Source organism: Nanorana parkeri, unplaced genomic scaffold (assembly GCF_000935625.1).
Source record: "Nanorana parkeri isolate BGI_ZX_2015 unplaced genomic scaffold, ASM93562v1 scaffold1726, whole genome shotgun sequence".
Lineage (NCBI taxonomy): Eukaryota > Metazoa > Chordata > Amphibia > Anura > Dicroglossidae > Nanorana > Nanorana parkeri.
Genome location: NW_017307994.1, coordinates 170,729 through 192,094, shown reverse-complemented (window position 1 = coordinate 192,094; position 21,366 = coordinate 170,729). Strand labels below are relative to the sequence as shown.

The following is a 21,366-nucleotide window of genomic DNA, read 5'->3' as shown; positions in this document are numbered from 1 at the left end:
CCCCCCCCCCCCCATTGCAGAAAGCATCTGATTCCACAGAACTCTGATGGCACATCTATTTCTGCATTACACAAGTTTTGTTGCCTCTATAGCAATCTTTTTGCTTCAAATTCAGGGCTCACTTTGTGGAACACAGCAGAAGTTGCTCAGACGAGAAGCTCTTCTGTTCTAGATAGAGAAAATGCTTCAATCGCAAATCCAAGGTGCTTACACACAAACAGATCCACACAGGGCTGAAGCCGTACTTGAGTAACGAGCGCGGGAAGTCCTGCGTGTCTGACATGTACCTTTCAAAGCACTAGAGCCGGCGGATCGCTTGTATGAGGTCCTGTGACGCACGCTCCCCCCTCCCCCCCGCTGTCAAGCTGGTCCCGCGCTCCGGTGTGAGCCCGGGACCAGCATACTGTCTGTCACAGGGGAGCAGAGGGAGGTCGGACCTGAAGGAGAGTTATCTGCCGACTGATTCGCAGTGGCTTGGAGCAATAGCCAGCCTGCTTTTGGCTGTTTCAAATTGCAATAGCAGGCTGGCTATTGCTTCCCCTGCAATTTCTGTATTCCGACAGCGGCCACCATCAGAATACCGAACAAAGCCAGCAGGTCACTGGCTGCCAGCTCTGTTCCTACATAGATTTTCTGATTGCTCTGTCAGCTGATCGAGGATGCCGGCCAGACAGAGGCACCCACTGAGCAAATTGCGGCTAGTTACTTAAGAACCGGCTGAAATTTGCAGTGTTTAATATTGGTACATGTAACAGATACTGATAAAAAAGAAAAAAGTTAGGAATATCAGCCCCGATAATCAGTCAATCCCTATTCAGGACCACCGCATTCATTATCACTGAGACTAGAGATGACCTGCTTCCGGACCACTGGAGAAACGTCCAGGATTTACATTTTATCTGGCATGAATCTACCAGTTTTGTCAGCCGACTAGAGAGACTTCCAGGATTTAATTGTATCCTGTATGAATCAACTGGCAGCTGGAGAGAAGAATCTCTCCAAAGAAACAAACAAAAAAATAGGAGACATCCATTCTCCTGAGAACACCATGTGAAACTGGCTGGTGTAAGGTGAGAGGGGTTATGTCCTTAAAGTTTCAAATGTAAATTTTTTTGCCTAGTGTCCATTTTCCTGTAGGCAGCAGCATACCCATATGCATCATACAGTCCTCCAAGCTGTGTTCCTCAATGGATGATGGAGAAATAAGCAATTCAGGTTTTATAAACAGTAAAATGAAAACTAGATTTACTTTCCAACCAATTTACAAATTTTTGCCATACTGACAAATACTAACCTGTCACAAGCTGGGATCAATGAGTCTCTCACATGTGGGATTGGTGTGTATGGATCAAGCCCTTTGTTTTCTTGACAAGCTTCACCATGACTTTTCAAAACATCTAGAAAAAAAATGCAAACAGCTGAAAATAATTATCTACATGACCTTTTTTTTGCCCTTGCAAAAATTGGACACTTGCTAAATATATACAAACTTTCCTACTTTTATAAGTTAAGATATTTTTAGGTACATAGTTATACATGTGCATGCTGACTGAACAGTCAATCCACGGAAGATTCCTATAAAACAACTTTACAGTCTGCTTTCACCAAATTTAAATCGGAAATACTTTCATGGCCACAGGTCAATAAAGCCTAGATGCGAAAACCAAATATAGCAGTCAGGCAAAATGACAACAGACCAATTTGCCTGTTTAAGGACACACTGGGGTTTTTTTTTTTTGAACACAGTTTAACCCTTTCACTGCCACCAATGTAAGGCTTAAGTTAGTGGCAGCACTAACACACTTCATTAGCTATATGCAAATCTTGTGTATTTTAAAACCATGTTTCTGAGCAATTTGTAATCAGATAGGGACATATGAGGCAGCCATATTTTATTACACATGCAAGCTTTGCTTCCTACTACTGCAGTGCCACTTAATGGTTGCGCTTTACCCCTCTCTCACAATGCATGGCTATGAACAGCAAACATGAAAATATGAAAGCAATATCAAAAATAGAAGTGCAACAGTAACTCTATGTGCTCACTAAAATATACTAGAATATATCTATATATCTCTCTCACCATCAAGCAGAGCACTTCTGATTGCTCAGTGCAAAACCCTTTAGAAAAGGCCTAGGTGGTGCACAAGGAAAATGTATTAAATAAGCAGACAGGAGCTATGAGATAATCCCTCATAGCACCTATTTTGTATATTGATATTCTTCAATAAAAAGCTATAGATTTAAAACGATGTAGCCTAAGGGTAGTGAGGGACTATTAGGAGGTGGACTACTTACATATACCCTGCAGAACTGGTGAGGCCTTTTAGTAAGCATTTAAACATCCCTTTAAATCCAAAAGCGACTAAACCATATTTAGGGCTTACCTATAATTTTTATGACCAGGTCATACATTTGTTTATTTTCCTCCTCCTCTTTTGCCCAACGATATTTCATATATCGAAGAACAGCCCAAACTGTAGCAATACCTGAATAATAACAATATAAATATATATATATTACACACATACATATATATCACATCACATGTGAAATGCATATATACTCTCTAGATTAACAGTACACTTTTTAGAGATTTAACCAGTCTCTCCATTCTTGCAAATATCAGGGTTTTGAATAAAGTGCACCATAAGTGACAAAACCGTTCCCTGCACAAAAAGTGCCTGTTCCCTTACCAATATCTAAAGCCATGGCGAAGTTAAAGTTTATCATGCGGCTTTATTTCTCCAGCCTCCACTGACAGACCTGTGAGGATACATCTGCTTGGAGAACTAGGCTGTCTATGCACTCTAGTGCTCTTTAACTATATCAACCTCTTTCATGTAGCCCACAAAGATGAAAGGCAGTCATGTGCATATAAAACATTTTTTAAAATAAAATGTTGATACTCTTAATGAAAAACCATCTCCTGCCCAAAAGTCTTTAAAAAATAGCCATTTTAGTATTCATAGGGGCTAAATAGAAATACTCCTGATGGATGCAAGAACCATAAGGCGTGCTACAGTTAAACGTTATTAAAAGAGTTCCACAATTTATCACAATCATATGTGAACAACAAAAGACAAAAATTACCTAGAGGTAAAAGGGACAGCCTACAGGCTACAGTAATAAATGCGCGTCGGATGCGACAGAAAAAGGACATCTGTGGCCGTGTAGATTCCAAATACTTTACACTGGTGATAGTTAAAGCAACATCATCTTCTATGTCCCCAGAACATCTGTTTAAAACAAAATGTTTGTAAAACACATTTGGCAAAAATTCATAAGTCACAAAGTTAGCATTCGGAAAATTACTTGAAAATGATAAGACCCATCCAGTTGGGTCTGCGTATGGAATCTAAAGCTAGGCTGGGGAAACAGCAATCCAGATAGCTGTTATGTATAGACCAGATCAAGCAGTGAGGAATCTTGATTGAACGTCTGAAGGTTCTCATTCATGCAGGTCATGGTATATCTGTAAAAAATAAGGGAAGGCAACTGGACTTGCTGTATTTTTCTTGACGTTTCACTGGATATCCAACCAGCTTTTTTGAGAAAGCTGGTTGGATGTCCAGTGAAACGTAGTCAAGAAAAATACAGCAAGTCCAGTTGCCTTCCCTTATTTTTTACAGATAAATCTTGAAGTTGATTGAGAAGGAATGAATGAAGGGAAGGAGAAAAAAAAAAAAACCCACACCACCTGAGGCATGCTGGGTATAGGGGTTATATTTAAATCCCCGTTTCCCTAATGTACTAAAAAGAATACACTTTACTGTGGGGATAAAACAGGAGCCCCAAAGGGAATGCAGTTTTTAATGAGTCAACTAGTTCACACTTGCCCTGTGAGACAGAATAGTAACTCAAAACTTGCTGTGAAGCACTACAAAAGCAAGAAACTCTGCATTGGGCATTCATATTTGCTTACTGTATACACAACCCCTGACAGCAGGACAAAAGTATAAAAGAAAATAAATAAATAAAAGGGTGGTATCAATTGCTTTACACACTATGGAAGAAGGAATGTTTATATTAAAAACAAACACTTACTTTATTCCAACATCTTTTCCAGACTGTAAAATCCATCTCAAGGAGTTGTTAAACTGACTGACATATTCTTGACCAAGCCCCTGTTGAATTCAGATTGTAAATTAAATTAGAACGTGAATATAATTCACAAATAAAATATTGTTATGCGTTTATACAAGTGTAAAAAGAGCAAATCTAAGTAAAGGGGTTCTCAGATCAGATTACTGACAAATTGGTACGCCACAACAATGCCTGGAATCCTTACAACACACTAAGCTTTGCAATGCATAGAGGGAGTAAGTTACACAGGAGTGTAATTTTAAGTTTAAAATGTATTTGCAATGAAAAGAAAAAAACAGGGAAAAAAGCATTAAAAGGAGAACTATGGGGTTAAGGCCTCCCATCACCCTAAGCTCAGTGTACCGCGAGCTACAGCTTGCGGTATACTGAGACGATGCGGCTGAAAAGGATCCCGACAATTATGTCTGGATCTGCCCAGCTGCGCGAGTGACAGCTGGCTCTGCCTATCTAGAGGCAGAGCCAGCTGTACCCGCACCCTCCCCCGTCCGTTCTGCCAGTCAGTGCTGGGGGGAGTCCAGCCCCTCCCCTGTCACGGCAGAGAGCAGTGACAGGATCGAGAAGTGAGCAAACGCTGGTATGTGTTCGCTCACCTCCCGATCTACTGAGCCGACCTGTGACAGTCTCATTGTCACAGGTCGGCTAGAACTATGAGGTGAGTGAAAAGCACTCACCTCATAGTTCTCCGTTAAGGATTCTTATGACAAAAGCCAGGGAGCGCTAAAAAAGGACAGTACCAACCTGTAAATATTCAGCTGCCTCCTGGATAGAAATACGACCATACTCTACATCACCACACATATAATCTCCTACAAGAATTGGGAAAGAAAAAAGGTTTTCAAAAAAACAGCATAAGACAGTAAATAAATCAATTCACTTAGAGAGTCACCGTTTCCATAAAGTGCACAAAGGTTTCTCATTTTGGATAGATCGTAGTTTGTCGTCACTTGAAAGAGTCACTCCTGTGTTTGCCCTGATGACTATAATTACTCACCAGATGTAGTGAGCAAGTGTAGCCCCGCTGAAAGGTATCGACCCCGTCTCTCGATCTGCCGAATATTCGGGCGGGCAGATCGAGAGAATGGTGGATTGAGAATAAGAACCGCTTCCTCCACTATTTAAAGTGTTTTTCACTGAATCTATTTAAACACATTTTTTCACTGACACTTGCTGGGACTGATCTACAAAGTATCAATTTTTATGGACACTGAATAAATTTGTTTTTGCCACAGTGTATCTATAACTCTATGGACTGTATATTTTTGAGAATTGAAGGATAATCACTGAAGATTTTTCACAGAGTTCTAATTGATTAGGTTCATAATATTCACATTTGTTCATTCAATTATATTTATATATGTATCATTGGAAGATTATAAATACCTCGTGCACTTATAACACTGGATGTTTGATTATTTATTTGCTCAACCTTAACGCTGTGTTATTTTCTTAGATGCAATATTTACCTGCTGTCTTAGCCAATTTATCATGAAGTTTATGAAGAGTATTAATCAGCCGATTTTTCTCAGTCTGAAAACAAAAAGTGAAACATTGAAAAACAAGCAAAAAATAAATACAAACAGTAGGTGAGCACAATGCCATTGACAACATAAGGCGTCAAATATGTACCAGTACCAAGTTCAATTCCTCTACTGCTCTTTCGACACAGACATCAGATTTAAAGACTTTCTTTAAGAATACTAAAGGTTACTAACTGGTAAGAATGGAGCATACCTGCAGCAGCTTTCAGTATCTTCTGGTTTTCTCAAATGCCAGGCAAAGCTCTGATCCAATCCAGATATTGGTGTCAGGGCGTAACACAAATTCCCACCCTCACACATTCCAAGTGGCCCTTAGCCTCACTAACCAACAGGAAATGTGTGGAAGGAAAGAGGTCAGGCAGGCAAGCTTCATCACAATGACAAAGTGCTGAAGTTTTGCCAAATCAGAACAGCTTGGCATTCAGGGGTATCATTAAAGGAGAACTATGGGGTTAAGGCTTTTTCCCATAGTTCTCCTTAGGGTTACGGGAGGAGACAAACTAGCGTCCTCCAGTCACCCTAAGCTCAGTATACTGCAAGCTACTGCTACATAGTTCTCCTTAAAGGAATAGCCAACATATGCGCTAAAAGTAAAATGAACTGTAGCCAGCATCTTATCCTTCTTTCATATAGTAGAAATAAAATGTATAGTATGTATAGCACAGTAGCTGGTTGCAAATCAAATCTCTATTCTGATAAATGCACACTTGTAACATACAGTACATAAATGTGAACAGTTATCTGCCAAACAATTCTAATTCTGTTCAGCTACTGAGAGTGAACACATGGTGGTGTGCCTTGCCATGTGCTGGGATTGCCAACCACACATGCTCAGTATCTGCCAGGGGCAAGCAGGAGCAGTGATCTATTCACCAGTGCTGCGCTTTTCATTTTCGATTATATGTTTGCATTGAGGGTTGCAAGAGATACCCTGATAGCAAGATATATTGCAACTTCTACAATTATTACCGATTAGTTTGGCATATTAACCTGCATACTTCATATTTATACTCTTTTTACACAGCTATACAAATCAATTTGGGTCCTTCATCGTCGTGTTGCCATGTAATCTATAGATTATTACACTGGATTAGCTTCTACTGATATTTGCAATTTCTTTTATTACTTTTATTTCTGTATGCTCAGTTAATATGCTTGGACCATACAATTAGCACTCAATGTTTTATCAGCATGACTTCAGATCACTGATTTCTGGTATGCAAGATTGTGAGACACCAATACAAAGATTGCATTTCATCAGCAATATTTTAAAATACATAACTGGATGAAATGGTTTAATTATAACCACAAGGAATAACATTTTAAAATTAAGCCATAATCAATTTTCAACTCCAACAAAGTGGCCTTAATGCACTCCTGTTTATAAATTACCCCCTAAGCCTAGAAGGAGAAAAAAGGTTTACAATATTTTTAATACTTACATTACTAGGAAGGTCATCAGGATTTCGTACTGAGGGAACAAAAAAAAAACAACCGTTTAGGTAAAAATCATTACGTATTGGTACATGTTCAGTTTTAAACACATGCTTACAAATATACATACTTCATAAAACTAGCGGTGAGGAAAACCAGTTGTGAGACAGAAATTAACTAAGCCGTAAAATCAGAAATTTCAGGCTGAAATCTGCCTCTATATGATACATGAACAGTCATGTGAAGGAGTGAACAAGTTGAATACTTTGGTTGGGTTTGAGAAGCCTGCCTAACATGAAAACTATTCTTCATATTTACTTTTTAAACAGAAATTACGTTATAAAACAGGACAGTGGACATCTCCATTAGGGGGGAAAAAAAAGGGAATCCCCTATCCTGAAGTGAAAGCATACGCTTACTTATGTGTGCCTAGGGCTTTTGTCCATTATAATCCAAGGAACGCGTGCATGCATCATTGTACACACACACACATATAAAAGTAACCAGATCCTAACTGGAGTTATTGGATAAGAAATTAAATGCACTAACCCTGTGAAATAAAAGTATATGCAATTTTCACTGAGGCGGAGCAACACAGTGATTCATGAAAATGACACAGTACTTGGGAGAATCGCAAAGGAATACATCAACTTCACACAATTGCATCAGTCAACTGATGACTTTGGATTGCACATTTGACTTATTGCTATTTACGGTGTATTATTTGATACATATAGCACTTTATAGATCGCTTTCTAGTAAAATTATGAGGAAGCACTGCACTAGTGGAAATGTTTTAAAGTAGTATTAAATACTCAAACTTTTTTCAATAATGAATCCAGAACAAATATACATTGCCCAGCAAAGGATTGCTTTACATTCTTGCCCAAAACAATCATGTTTCTGTACAGCTGCTTCCAAGTCTCTCAGCTACCCTGAACCTCCGGCCCAGTACAATTTCACAAAAAGGACAGAGCAGACTCCAGCAACTGTTCATCTACTAGCTTGGAGAAGGGAGGAGAGGGGGCCAGGGGAGAGGGAAGCAGCTTTATTTGCTGTGTCTGTGTGTTTGTAGAGACGCACACAGCTTACCAGCACATACAAGGGTGACTGCATAGCACTCTGCTTGAGAAATGAGTCACTAAAAAAGAAAAGTTAGGACCAGTACGCAGGTGACCAGCTGATTCTGCAGGAAACTAAAAAAACTTTTAAACATGAAGGAGCAGCATCCATTGTAAGCTATTTCATCAACATTTGAAATAGCTTAAAATCCTTGGGACTTCAATATCACTTTATTTTCATCGATTATTAGACACTGGAGCCGCTTAGTTGAAGTCAAGAACTTTTAGATATAGGGGCAGATACAATGTAATGGTAACCTGGCATCTCTGTGGTCAGTTTGCCTTGCCATTCCAACGCCACATTATCAGTGTGCCCCTCAAGGCCTGCCTCTTCCTGTGCAATCAAGACTGGCCACACAGATCCGGTGCTATTCCTCCCTTCAGTTTGATGGACATTATTTAATAGGGATAAGGAAGGAGCAAGGTTGGGATTACTGGAATGATTTTGGGTGTCAACATGGACAGGTCTTGAGATTTGCGACACTGGCGCCAGGTGCCTTATAGGATCCACCCAAAGCTAGGGTGAAAGAGAAGACACATTGGTAATGTGACCACTGGGAAACTAAAGCAAAGAGGTACTTTATAAATGTCATTTTTACATAAACAGCATGCTTAACAGCGGGTAAGCATTGCCATAGCGTAGTTATGCGTTGAGTTTTCATCTACTGTAAATCGTCAACCTCATTTTAGCATTACACATCAATAATGGGTTAGGATGCAATTGAAGTCATATCAAATTCTTTAATTTTAACAGCACAAGCTCTTAAGTCATCACTCTTATGCTTCCAATGCTACTTATCCCAGTACAAGCTCAAAAGCCTAGAGTTACTTCCCTCCAGACATCAATTAGTCAAACCTGTCCTGACAGTTTACATCTGATTGGTGACTTTAGAGAAATAAGTTTAGTTTGTAGTATTCTCTCAATGACCTATCAGATCCATAGCGTCAAATGAGCTCAAAGTAGGGAACTCAAGTCCACTGACCTGCATACTTGTTCCTGATCACCGACTCACTAATAGTGCAGCATAAATGAAGAGAATAGTCCTGGAGCACGCACCTTTAAAAGTCAAAATTTAAATCCACTCTCCAACCTGTTCAGATAAACCCTGTCTAGGAAGAATTAATTTTACTAGCCAGGTTGGATTTTCCCAGCCAATCATTACAGTCCCCTGAAGATTAGCTGGAACTGAGACCATAGTCTAGTAGTGCTTTTCCCTGTTCAACTGATCTGTCCATTGAAAGATCTTTCAGTTTAGACCGCAACTGCACAGAAAATTTGATTTCTGCAGGTAGCTAGTGTTTTATCTTGACAGGATCTCTTTCTTCCTAATTATTAAGTATGGCCTAAAAACTAACAAAAAATCTTTGCAGAATATCCAGTGGGAAAATTTCGTGGCTTGAGTTATAGAATGGTATAAGATGTCGGTATAATGTTCCACCTCCACCATTTACAAAAACAGGAACACACTGTGCAGTTTCAATATATTTCCATTCACTCTGCAGTATCCAAAAAAACTCAACCCACACAGAAAATGAGCGCAAGAAAAGCACTCATGGGCTCTTAACCTGTTAAACATTAATACAAAAAAATACAGTTTCTAAAGGAAAATAATTTGCATTACAAGATGTTTGTAAAGTGTATTTTGCAGTATGCATTTTAAACAGTGTTTTGCACATACAAACTACATCTACCATGTGGTTAGCAAGCAGAAATATAACAGGATGCAGTCTTCCAATCCCAATTCTCTGAGTCAAATGCCCTTAAATAAATGTAATTGCGTCACAACCCAACCTTGGCAGTAGTTCAAAACACAGTGACATGTATGGGGTAGTGTAGGGCTGAAACAGCTAATCGAAAAAGAAAATAGGTCTGTCAACTATTTTTCGTTATCAATTCGCTGATCAGTCGATTAGTTGGGCTCCTCACACCCTCCCTCTCCCCGCCACCGACAGACATGGCCACACCACTCCTGGACTCACCCCAAGCATGTTGACAGGCCGAGCGGTCCAGGGAAAAGAGCCGAGGGAGTCCCGGTGGAGCCACACACTGCCCAGCATTTGAGATGCCGAGGAACTGGGAGCACACTGGCCGGCAACTGTGGCGAGCACTGAGCAAAGCGTGGGGAGCCTGTGTCAGCAGGGAGCTTCTGAACTTACCTGCTGGGATATAGTGCAGTAACAACCAGCCTCCCCCATGTCTAAGCCTCCTCCTCCTGGGCTGCTCACAGTACAGTGGACGGGTTAAATAGCCATGTGCAGTGTATATACTGCGCATTGTGTTTTATGTGGGCTGTGCAGGTACAGCACACAGGGAAAGGATGTCATAGAACAGGGCTGAGGGTGGTACAGTACACGTGTAGTCAGTCCACCCCTGCACAACCATTCTGTTTACTATGCGATTGACTGGAGAGCGAAATTGCATGGTGGGTGCAGGGCAGGGGACACTGCGTGGCAGGTAGGCCCAGGAAAATTTTTGCCCAGGGTCCAATGAATATTAAAGCTGGCCATGTTGACCACTTGAGACATTACCGACTGCTGCTCAGTTATAAGCTTAATTTAAATGCTAATTCTGGGGACCTTCAAACACTTAATTAGGACCCCCTGAGTGACACTGCCATGGGAATAGAGGCTTCATTGTCTCCTTAAAACAGTGGTTCTCAACCTGTGGATCACTGCGCGCCTTCTGCTGCGCTAGGCGAGAAGCTCCTCCTGGCGCAGCAGTATCAGTTCTCCCGCCGCACTGTCAGATGTTGCTGTAGCAGCTGCGTCATCCCTAAATTTTACTGCTGGGGGGCACCAGAACTTGGCAAATATTACCAAGGCGTCCCAGCCCTAGAGAGGTCAAGAACCACTGCTGTATGATATATGTATGACTTCTCTTGGACAGTGAAAATGCAGCTCAGGTGGCCACATACGACCAAACACCTCACAATTTGTATTGCTTCTGCTAAAGGGAAGGAAAAGGGTTCAAACAGGCCTGTTCTACCCTTATAGATCACATGACCAAATGCCTATGCAGTTGGCCACATAACTGTCTGCTGTGGTATAAGGGAGCAGTTTCTCCAAATAGGTACTTAGTGGTTGTTTCAGTATATATGATAATAAAGCAAACCTGTTCCATGTACAGCTACATTAAAGTGCAGGTACCACATACAATTTGTAAAGTATCCAGCTTACCTGAAAAAGACGACACTGTAATAAAAGAGCGAACAATAAAATTTCTACTCAGTCTGTTCTGTCCATGCCAATAGCCCCATCATACTCTGCAGCCAATAGGTAGAAAAAAGGACCGGGTAGGAGCAGACTACATGACAGCCAAGGGAATACCTGCTTAGATGTTGCTGTAATACATTACATGGTTTTGTAAGCTGGGCACTTTACAAAAACTCTTCTGGGAGGTAACTGTACTATCACACAATTAGCATTTGCTTGTGGGTGTGTTTGCTTCAAAAACTCAATTTAACTATTTGCATTTATTACTGTAATGCAGTCAGGCTGCATATACAGTAAAAAAAATACTGTCCTTTTAGGATTCTTAGTTCCTCACTGCTGAAATACAGCCTAAGGGCTTGTTCACACTAATTACAGTGCGTTCCAGAGCGGTAGCCCCTGGAACACACCACAATTGCTCACAAAACTTCTTGCGTTCTGGAGCGGGATTGGCAAATGGTACCGCTTTCACGCCCCCTCCCCCCACCCGCAGTGCGATCAGACATGCAAAACATTGCTTGCGTTCCGTTCCACTGCAAAAAATAAAGCAAGCCGCATTTTTTGCATTTGCAGTGGAACGGAACGCTGCCAATGTTTTGCCATGCATCCGATTGCACTGTGGGGGGCGCGGTGCCATTAAGTTGCAATGCACCGCCATGCCCCAGAACGAAGGGGGAAGTTTTGTGAGCGATTGCGGTGCGTTCCAGCAGCTAACACTCTGGAACGCATCACAATTGGTGTGAACAAGCCCTTAAAGCAACACTAAACTCAGGCGTTAAATCTTAAAAATACATTCAAGTACCCTAATAACAAAAACGGTCTCTTATTTGTGTATCACTCGGCTGTAGATCCTCAAATCATCTCTGGATTGGTGCTGACACTGTCCTTCCTTCTGGAGGGTGCTTACTTTTGTTCCCCATGGAACAGTGTCTGTTGTAAAGTAGTCCAAGCTCGCTCCTGTGATGGACTAAAACCTCATGTTTAGTTTACTCATTTGAATTGAGATTGTGGAATTCAGAGCTGATTTGAGGATCTACAGCCGAGTGATACACAAATAAGGCACATTTTTATTAATAGTTAAGGTGCTTGAATGCATTTGTAAGATTTAAACGCCTGGGTTTAGTGTCACATTAAGACAGCCAAGCAGGAAGAATGGTGGGATGTTACTACACATGGGCAGCTTTCCTAAGGGCCTAGCCACACTGGATAAAGTTGCGTTGCGATACATGTTCGTAACTGATAACAGAAGGGCACCAAAAAAATGAATGGACATGAATGAGGCTAGTTCACATTGACCCATTATGTTACGTTGGGGAAAAAAACCCAGAACATGCACTACTTTTTTTCTGTGCAACACAACAGATCTGGTGTGAACTAGCCCCATTCATTGGAAGAAAATCAGAGTGCAACAGCAAGTCAAGTCAACAGACCCTCCATTGCAGTGCAATCTGAAAAAATGCTGCATGCATTATTTTTTTAGATTGCACTGTAATGGAGGGTTTTCCTGTACCTCGCGTTCCGGTATGGGCGATCGCACTGCGAGCGGGGGGAGTCTGTGGTGCCATTAACATGAATGGCACCAACACGCCTACTCCCATCCCAGAAGGCTGCCCAGCTTGATCTATGCACCAGAACACACTGTAGATGGTGTGACTGGTCACTTAAGCTGAAGTGCGGGCAAAAACTTTATTGGGGTATTGTTAAAGTACCTCTAATGAGGTCTGGCCCATTGTTTTTTTTTAAAGGAAAAATGTAGAGGCCAAACATTTGACTGTCATGCAGCCTCTGACAGGGACATCACCATTAAAAACTAAAAGTAGGGGCTGGAACACAGCAGGTCGCATGCTGTGAAGTTCCTCCAGTTAGATAGGTCATGTATTCTTCTCAAAGGAAACAAGGTGTTCGTGATGTTCATATGCCCCTTGTCCAATCACAGAACGCTTGCATTTTTTTCTTTCAAAAGGTACAAGACATCCAGGATGGAGGAGCTTCACAGTGATTGGTGTACTCCAGCAGCTACATCACCGTAACACTGCATGAAACCTTTACTCCAGAAAGAATCAGTAGCTACCCATGGGGCACACATCATTAGAGGTGCCTTATTGGTAATGTCCCAAAGAGTTCGCCCACACTCCAGGGCATTTGCATGCGTTTTTGATGCGTTCCAGAGCAGGTAAAATAGGGCCTTCTGCTGTTCTTTTTACATGCTCTGGAACGGAACGCTGTGATGTGAACTGGAGCTAAAAATACCATTGGAATACATTGGACGCAGTTTTGCTCCGGTCGGTAACTGCTCTGCTCTTGGAACGCGCTTGGTGTGAACAAGGCCTTAAAGTTGAACTCTGGGATAACCAAACCTTGTGCATACAAGCAGGGGCATCCCGGGCAAAGCGTTACCCGGAGCGGAGAAGGGGTGATACCCCGCCGTGATTTTATCATGCATGCGCGTGACGTCGACTGCGCATGCTTGGCCATCTTATTGGCACCTGCCATCTTGGTGCTGGGCGCCGGCAGAAAGAGGAGGGGACGTTCATTCGGCGGGATGAGGTATGCCGCCGGGTCCCCTCCATGACTGAGTGCCCAGCTTTTCATAGGGGGTGACACCAAAATGACTGGCCATCATTTTGGTGTCACACCTCCAATGGTGGCACCCGGGTGCGTCCCGAATTCCCCTTTTGACGCCACTGCATACAAGAGGCATTTTTAACTAAAACTTGGGAGTTTTCAATATATTTTCTTCCAGATCTGTGCAGTAATTCAGTAGAAAACCAGGTGCAGCAGCAGCTTCCTGTAATAAAGGACCAATCATCACTGCTGCCCCCCCTTGTGTAGAATGACTGGTCTTATATCTGCCCCCCACATTTTCTGCAGGCAGTTGCTGGCATCTCCCACAGTTCATAACTGTGCAAGAAGCAGATGTTCCTGCTGCTTTAACGATGTAATAGCAGTGCCGGGTAGCCCCAGTGCAAGTGTTAATAAGATTTCTGCCTAGAGTACTTCAATTTCCTCATGGGAAATCTTAGAAGCAGCTCTGCCAATATACCATTGCTAGGCCGATTCTGTGTATACTTACAGCTCTCCTCCCCAGCAAGGCCTGTACCCCTCATCCTCAGATAGGTAAGTCCCAGGAAGAAGAAAAAGAGGCAGGCCGCGATCAGCAGGAACCTGGACAAGTAATGGGCACTGAAGCCCCCCGTTGGGGACACCTCTGCACTCCGGAACTGTTGAAGTAGCTCTTCCTCGGGCTCGGGCAGCTTGTTGGGCTTTTTCTTGTGGCTGCTGTACGGGTAGTACGTGTGGTTTGATCCGGCATGGTTGGAGTAAGGGAGCCGGCTGGGAATGCTGTTGCTCGCCATATAGAGGCGGGAGCCATCCGGGCTGTAGTTCAGGTGATTGTTGCTCTTCCCTGTGTCTGTGTCTGTAGACTTCCTGGCGGCCGCCCGATGTCTGGGAGACGCCTGGCTATACTCCCTGTCCCAGCCCGATCTGCTGGCCTGCTCGGGAGGATCCATACCGTTGTCCCGGGCCTGCCTGTTCACACTCCGCCTAGTCCGGCGGCACTGTGACTCGTCCTTAGCCGGCTCCTCTTCATCGGAATCCGAATAGTCCTTGCAATAGGAAATGCGGCTGCCGTTCACCGCCCGGCTCTTACTTGCCTCCTCTTGCTCGTAGTCGCTACGGTGTTGTTGTGGGCTGTGCGGCCTGCGCGTCCCCCACCAGACCGGCGCCTTCCGCCCGTCTACAGAGTCCGCACAGCCCCGCTGGGCCGGGTTCCTCGCCGTCTGGGGAGGGGTGCCTCTCTCCCTGCGGCCGCCGACGTCTGCGTCTGACTCATCGGAGCTGAAGCCCAGCAGCACCGGAGACTTCCCGGCCTCCGTCTGCGGGTATTGTCGGCTGCTTCGCCTATGCGTCACCTCCCCAGCCAGCGGGCGGGCTCCTCCGCTCTCCAAGCGACCCTCCGCCGCCAGGCTGTTGTTGGTTGCCCGGGTCTTCCCCGCTCGACTCCTCTGCTCCTCGCGCAGCTTCTTTAGTTTCTTCAGGTAGACCGGCCTAGTGTTATCCGTCACCGGTCCCGGCATCACACCCGAGCGTTTTAACTCAGAGACGAGCTCTTCGTCCGTTAACTGAGCGGTCGCCATTTTGACCATTCGCCTGGGCTCCCGGCCCCCCCTGCACGCGCCCACTGTGCCCCGGAAGTGACGTCAGCGAACTAGACTGTGAACTAGACCCGCCGCTCACCCAGGAGTCTGGCTGGCGCTTGGAGCGCGGCTAGTGGTGGAGTGCGGGTAGTCACGTGACGGCGTCGCCGGTCTGGCGGCAGTTACTCGCATCCCACAGAGGAGCACGTATCACTTCTAATACATGAGGAGCAAACAGAGCCACTGTTATCACATACCAGAAACATTCTGTTCTTATACACACCCGGAATGCTCAGTGTCATGTTAAATAAAGATGCCACAAAAATAAAACCACTTTGGGCTAGTGTACATGGTAGGGTTGCCACCTTTTCTTCAAGTGAAACCTGAACACTCTAGCGCCACACGCGGCAATTTTTGTTTTTAGACTATAGAGGAGAGGCAGCCAGGGGAGGGAGTGAGGAGACCAGCTAGAGTGGACTACAAATCCCAGCAATACATTATACAGCAATATAAAATAATATGAAGCTACATACTCTGTGTTGTTCTGTGTTGACACACTGATGTCTCCACGTGACCTGGTGGGCTGTGCGGGCTCTCATGTGGGCTGTATGGGCTATAGTGTCTCACCAGGGGTCCGCAGGTGGGCAGGGAGCTGGAGGAGGAGAAGGCAATGACAGATGCGTCTGTGGAGGTCCTTGGCAAGCATGGTCTTAGGCAGCCGAATCTGCCTAAAACCCAGCCCTTTCTCTGAGCTGCGGGCACCTGTAAACAGACACAGGCTGCCGGAAGCTCAGAGAAAGATCCGGGTTCAGGCAGATGCGGCTGCCCGAGATTGCACTTCCTAAAGACCTCCACAGACGCATCTGTCAGAAAATGTAAAATGCCGGTGTCGGCACTGAGTGTCTTGTGTCCGGGTGCCCACTGGCTGGACACCCGGACACAAGACTCCAAAACCAGACTGGTGGCAACCCTACCCTTAAACCGCGCCCATTTGCTCTCACTTCCTATTGTTCCTGCAGGAAGTTAGGAGAAATCTTTTGAATGGGACACGGAATGGCAAGATTTACCTCACTTTGGCATACCACCAAACCATCCTGATTTCTGCCAGACTGTCCTGGGATTTCAAGAGGCGTAACTAGAACCTTCAGGGCCCCGGTGTAAGAAACCATGAAGGGCCCCCCAACCGCCATGGCACCGCGTGGTTAACAGGAAGGCTGCCGAGGTCCCCAGCAAGTGCGGGACCTCGGGCAGCCTCTTGTTTAAAATTTTAGTGCCGGTGTTCTGTCGAGAACGCTGACCCAGTATCTGCGCTTATGTACAGACGGGATTAACGAGGAAACCGGCATTTATTTACAAAGTATTTGTTTCTAATTGTTAATTTTGACCGTCAATAATATGCCGTCCATGGCAGCGAATGATGGAATATTATTAATGGTCACAATTAACGATTTAAACAAAAAACTTTGTAAATAAATGCGTTTCCTCGATAATACTGGTCTGTGCGTAAGCGTAGATGCTGAGGTCGGCAAATTCGACTACGTTGGCGTTCCCGATAGAACACCGGTATCTGCGCTTAGTATCGGGGCATTTTCATGAGTGAAAATACCCAGTACTGGCACTGGTGCATGCCTACTTAAAAATATAATACATTGCTGGGATTTGTAGTTCTACAAGTCCCAGCAATACATTATACTAAAAGTCAGCACTGCAGAATATTACCAGCATTCCCCCAGCCCCCCACAATTGCGACCGGTGCGACCCTTGTAGTTTCGCCAGTGCATTTCAACCAATCCCCAGGACAGTTTTCCCAATGTCTCAGCACCTAGGGAAGAGGGTTGCCTGTTCCAGCACCTGGTGCCAGTATCCCTCTATATAAATTTGGGAGGCATGCTTTGGAGACATTTGCTCTCACTTCCTGTTATGTTTACATGACAGGAAGCAAAGAGAAGTCTCGAGTGGGATGCAGAATGGCAAAAAACACCAATAAATATTTTTATCCCTCACCTACTTTATTCAAAAACATTTTTTTTAAAGTTTTGAGATATGCATGAGGTGACAGGGTCTCTTTAAATCACATTACTTATTAATGACCCCTGACCCCATCTACACGAATATACACTGCAGACACACTTATTTATACATAAATAAGTGCTACAGGTCTATGTGTCCTCAGATGATGACATTTAAGTTTTGAATTTCTTCAGTATACATACCACAACGCTGCAGAGTTGTCAGCACCCTGGGATCTCCTGTGTGTTGGCTTGTCACTCTAGGGGGCGTGGCTATCACCCATGTGACTTCATCCCGGCAGCATCCCCTTAGTGGGCGGGGCCAGCCGTCCATTGCTGCTGTATTGGAATCCTGTGCTCTGCCCTCCAGGGAGTCTCTGCAGGCTGACGCTGCATTGCTGCTGCCGATTTGCCACCCGACTCTTCCTCTGAGCTGCGGGCACCTGTAAACAGACACAGGCTGCCCGCAGCTCAGAGGAAGATCCGGTTTCAGGCAGATGCGGCTGCCGTGGATCGCACTTACCAAGGACCTCGCAGCCGCATCTGCGAGAAAATTTAAAGTGCCGGTGTCAGCAGAGTGTCTTGTGTACGGGTGCCCGCTGGCTGGACACCCGTACACAAGACGCCAAACCCGGACTGTCCGGGCGAAAAACGGACGGGTGGCAACCCTAGTACATGGGTGCGTGTGCTTTGTTTTTCTGACATGGCTTGTGAAATTACATTTTAAAGCGTTGGGAATGCAGTGCTAGGGGAGGTTTCATTACAGTATAGCCCAAACGTTTTTATTTTGTATAGAGTAGGGATCGGTTAAAAGTAAAGTAAAAAAAAATAAAAATGCACATAATAGAAAATATTTGTATTTTTTTTTTTGCATAGGAGCCAGTAGAGCATTGCAACCATGATAAGTGGATCACGGATGCAATGCTATGGCTCCTGCAGACTTTTTCTCCCATCACTGTCTGTACAGAGGTACAGACATTCAGTAACAAGGAGGGGAGAAAGCATGAAAGGATCACCACACTTGTATTCCACTGAAAACTACAAGTGCCTCTGCTGCGGGGGCTAGTTTCTCCATTTACAGATGCTATCAAAGGATCTGTGATGACACAGCTGTGTGGGGAGAGCCACGCACTGCTTTGTCATTTCCAAAAATCAACAGAAGCCTGTGAGGAAAGGTAAACCTAGCTTTTAAAACACATACCAGGTTTTTTTTTACAGTCTGTACCCAGGGGTGTATCTACTCTTGCAGTAGATACATTTGTAGGCATACAAAGTAGGCATTTGCTTAGGGCGGCACTTTCCAGGGGGGGGGGCCAAAAATTGCTAGCCCAAAACCAGTTAGATAAGAGAAAAAAAAGAAATTATATTATAAATGATTCATAAATTACTGCCAGTACCCCTGGACCTGGTGCTTCTTTGACTGGGGGACCAAAGTGTCTGCCTTTGCCGCTTACTCCTACATATATGCTGACTGCAGCTCCTTCCTCTTCCTGGTCAACATGCTGAGCAATGTATTGGTGTGTGTGACTTTCGTCTGGATGCACTGGCAGTTCGTGCGTCGGACCTCCCTGGGAAACCAGCACCAAAATTTCTGACTTCAGGCAGCGGAGGAGCTTCCTCAGGACCCCAGTGCTGAGATCCAGATGGTCATCGTGCTCATCGGCACCTCCGTGGTGGTGAGTCCGGGAAAGTGCAGCCTATAAGCTCCGTGCAGGGTTATGTCTCTAGAGCAGGGCAAGCTACAGAGCCCAGCGGCCGAGGCAGAAGATTGGTGACTGCAGAATTAGAGGGCCCAGTGCACAGCATGGCAGGGCAGGAGAGAATGGATATTGTAGCTGCAGAACTAGGGAGCCCATCAAGCCAGGAATGGAGAAGGTGGCTATTGCAAAGGTAGAACTTGAGCATCCCGCTACATACACCGTGCACGCTTTATCCTGCGACTGACAGGTTATGCAAAATGTCTTAAACAGGAAGGGGTGGGACTAATTTAGATTAGGCGGGGGAGGGGGGTGCTCGGGTTTACTCTTGCCTAGAGCAGCACAAAACCAAAATACACCACTGTCTGTACCATCGGGGGAAATTTCCCTTCACTCCCTGTCCCAGAGACACAACAGAAAGAGGGGATTCCTACAGTTGTCCTCAGAACAGATGTCCCCATTCGAAGACAACTCTAAAATCTTTCACAGTGTTGGAATGTCTTGTCGCTAGATTTTCTAGGGTCAGAAATCTGCTTTCCTAGGGGCAGAAATATGTACAAAACAACTATATTACAATGTCAGGCTAATAATACACAATGTCAGGCTATGAAGTACAAAGAGGTGTAATCTCTTATCACGCTGTGAGCTGGTTAGGACCTCATGCGACTTTACACAGGTCCGCAGACAAAGAAAAAAGAGGTCTGTAAGGCAATACTTCCCGTTTTTTTTGTTTTGGATAGAGTAAGGGATGATTACAACCCCTGTCAGCTTTTTTTATATTTTTGCTATCTGTTTCCATTGGGGAGATCTCCCTTTACTTCCTGTCTAATAGCTACAAAAGGAAGTAAGAGGAAATCCCTTCAAAGATAGGGAGATCTCCAGTGGTCAGCCGGGTCACAAGAACTAGTGTCCCAATTGGAAGATTTCCTATCAATTCTTATTCTGATGACAACCCAAAATTTGGAATCTGTATCACTTTCAGTGATACCGGTCACCAGGACAAATAGAGAGGGTTAATCTCCCTAAAGCCTTGGTTCTCAACTGGTGGGTCGTGACCCAAAAGTGAGTCGCGACCCCGTGTTCAGTGGGTCGCCGCATTCCTTCCACTTTTTTAGGTGAGAGGCTCCTCTGCCTCCCCCTAGCGCAGCACTGTCAGTTCTCGTGCCTGGCAGCCATTCAAAATATGCCGCCCTGCACTAAGTGTCATCTTACGGTGGGATAGGATGTGGCTATGACCACGAGGGAGCTCCATCCATATGTGCATTGCTTACAGCTCCCTTGTGTGGCCTGGACCGGAGTGTTTGCACATTCTGGCTCCCGGCACCACTACAGGGCATGCAAGAGAGCTGTACAAGCAATGCACATATGAATGGAGCTCTGTCACAACACAGCAGGCCACACTGGATCCAAGGCTGAGGATCCACTCCAGGTCTTGTAAGGTAGGGAGAGTGGGTGGACCTTTAAAAAATAAATAAAGTAATACCCCTGTTCACGAATGCTGTTTGTGAACAATTCAGTTTGCAAACAAAATTCGGCAAAATTTTTCTTCCGTTCGCGAACTCCACATCGGGTGACAAACACGACCGCGGCCATCTTCCCCGTTCTGGCACGTGGTCGCGGCTTCCTCCAGTGGAGATCGTGGTCGCAGGCGGACCTGTGCACACTTGCATGAAGATCGTTTGTGTGCTGTTTAGCACATAAGTACTGTATAGTATTATGTATTACATTGAACCTTATGGGGAAATTTAAATCAGTTCGCGACCAATTCGGTTCACAACCAGAATCATGGAACGAATTAAGTTTGTGAACCCAAGTACCACTGTATGTCAGTGTTTTTCAGAGCCTGTTCACACTAGTACAGTGCATTAATCATACATTTCCGCGTGGTTAACGCACTGTACCGCGCAATCGCACCTACCGTGCATTCTGGTGTGGGAGGTTTGTTTCGTTGCCATTCATTTGAATGGTACCCCAAGCTCACCTCCCATGCGCAGTTCGTAGGCCCGCATCGGAATGCATGGTACCCTAATGCTGTGTATTGTATTGCAGTGCGGCTTGGGTTGCGACTTAATGACCAAGGTCAAATGTGGGTACTAAGGTTACACAGGTTG

The 21,366-nt window shown here is 44.5% G+C and overlaps 1 protein-coding gene across 1 annotated transcript in view; it reads right to left on the bottom strand.

The window, feature by feature from the left end:
* LEMD3 (LEM domain containing 3) overlaps positions 1–15,699 on the bottom strand; it is a 21,643-nt gene extending 5,944 nt beyond the window's left edge. The window contains exons 1-8 of the mRNA XM_018571289.1: positions 14,484–15,699; positions 7,088–7,116; positions 5,571–5,634; positions 4,846–4,913; positions 4,048–4,127; positions 3,094–3,239; positions 2,388–2,489; positions 1,295–1,397 (exon numbers count right to left, since the gene is read on the bottom strand). Of these exons, the coding sequence (XP_018426791.1) occupies positions 1,295–1,397; positions 2,388–2,489; positions 3,094–3,239; positions 4,048–4,127; positions 4,846–4,913; positions 5,571–5,634; positions 7,088–7,116; positions 14,484–15,558 (1,667 nt within the window). The 5' untranslated portion in view covers positions 15,559–15,699. The remainder of the gene's footprint in view (positions 1–1,294; positions 1,398–2,387; positions 2,490–3,093; positions 3,240–4,047; positions 4,128–4,845; positions 4,914–5,570; positions 5,635–7,087; positions 7,117–14,483) is intronic.
* Between the last annotated feature and the right edge of the window lie 5,667 nt (positions 15,700–21,366).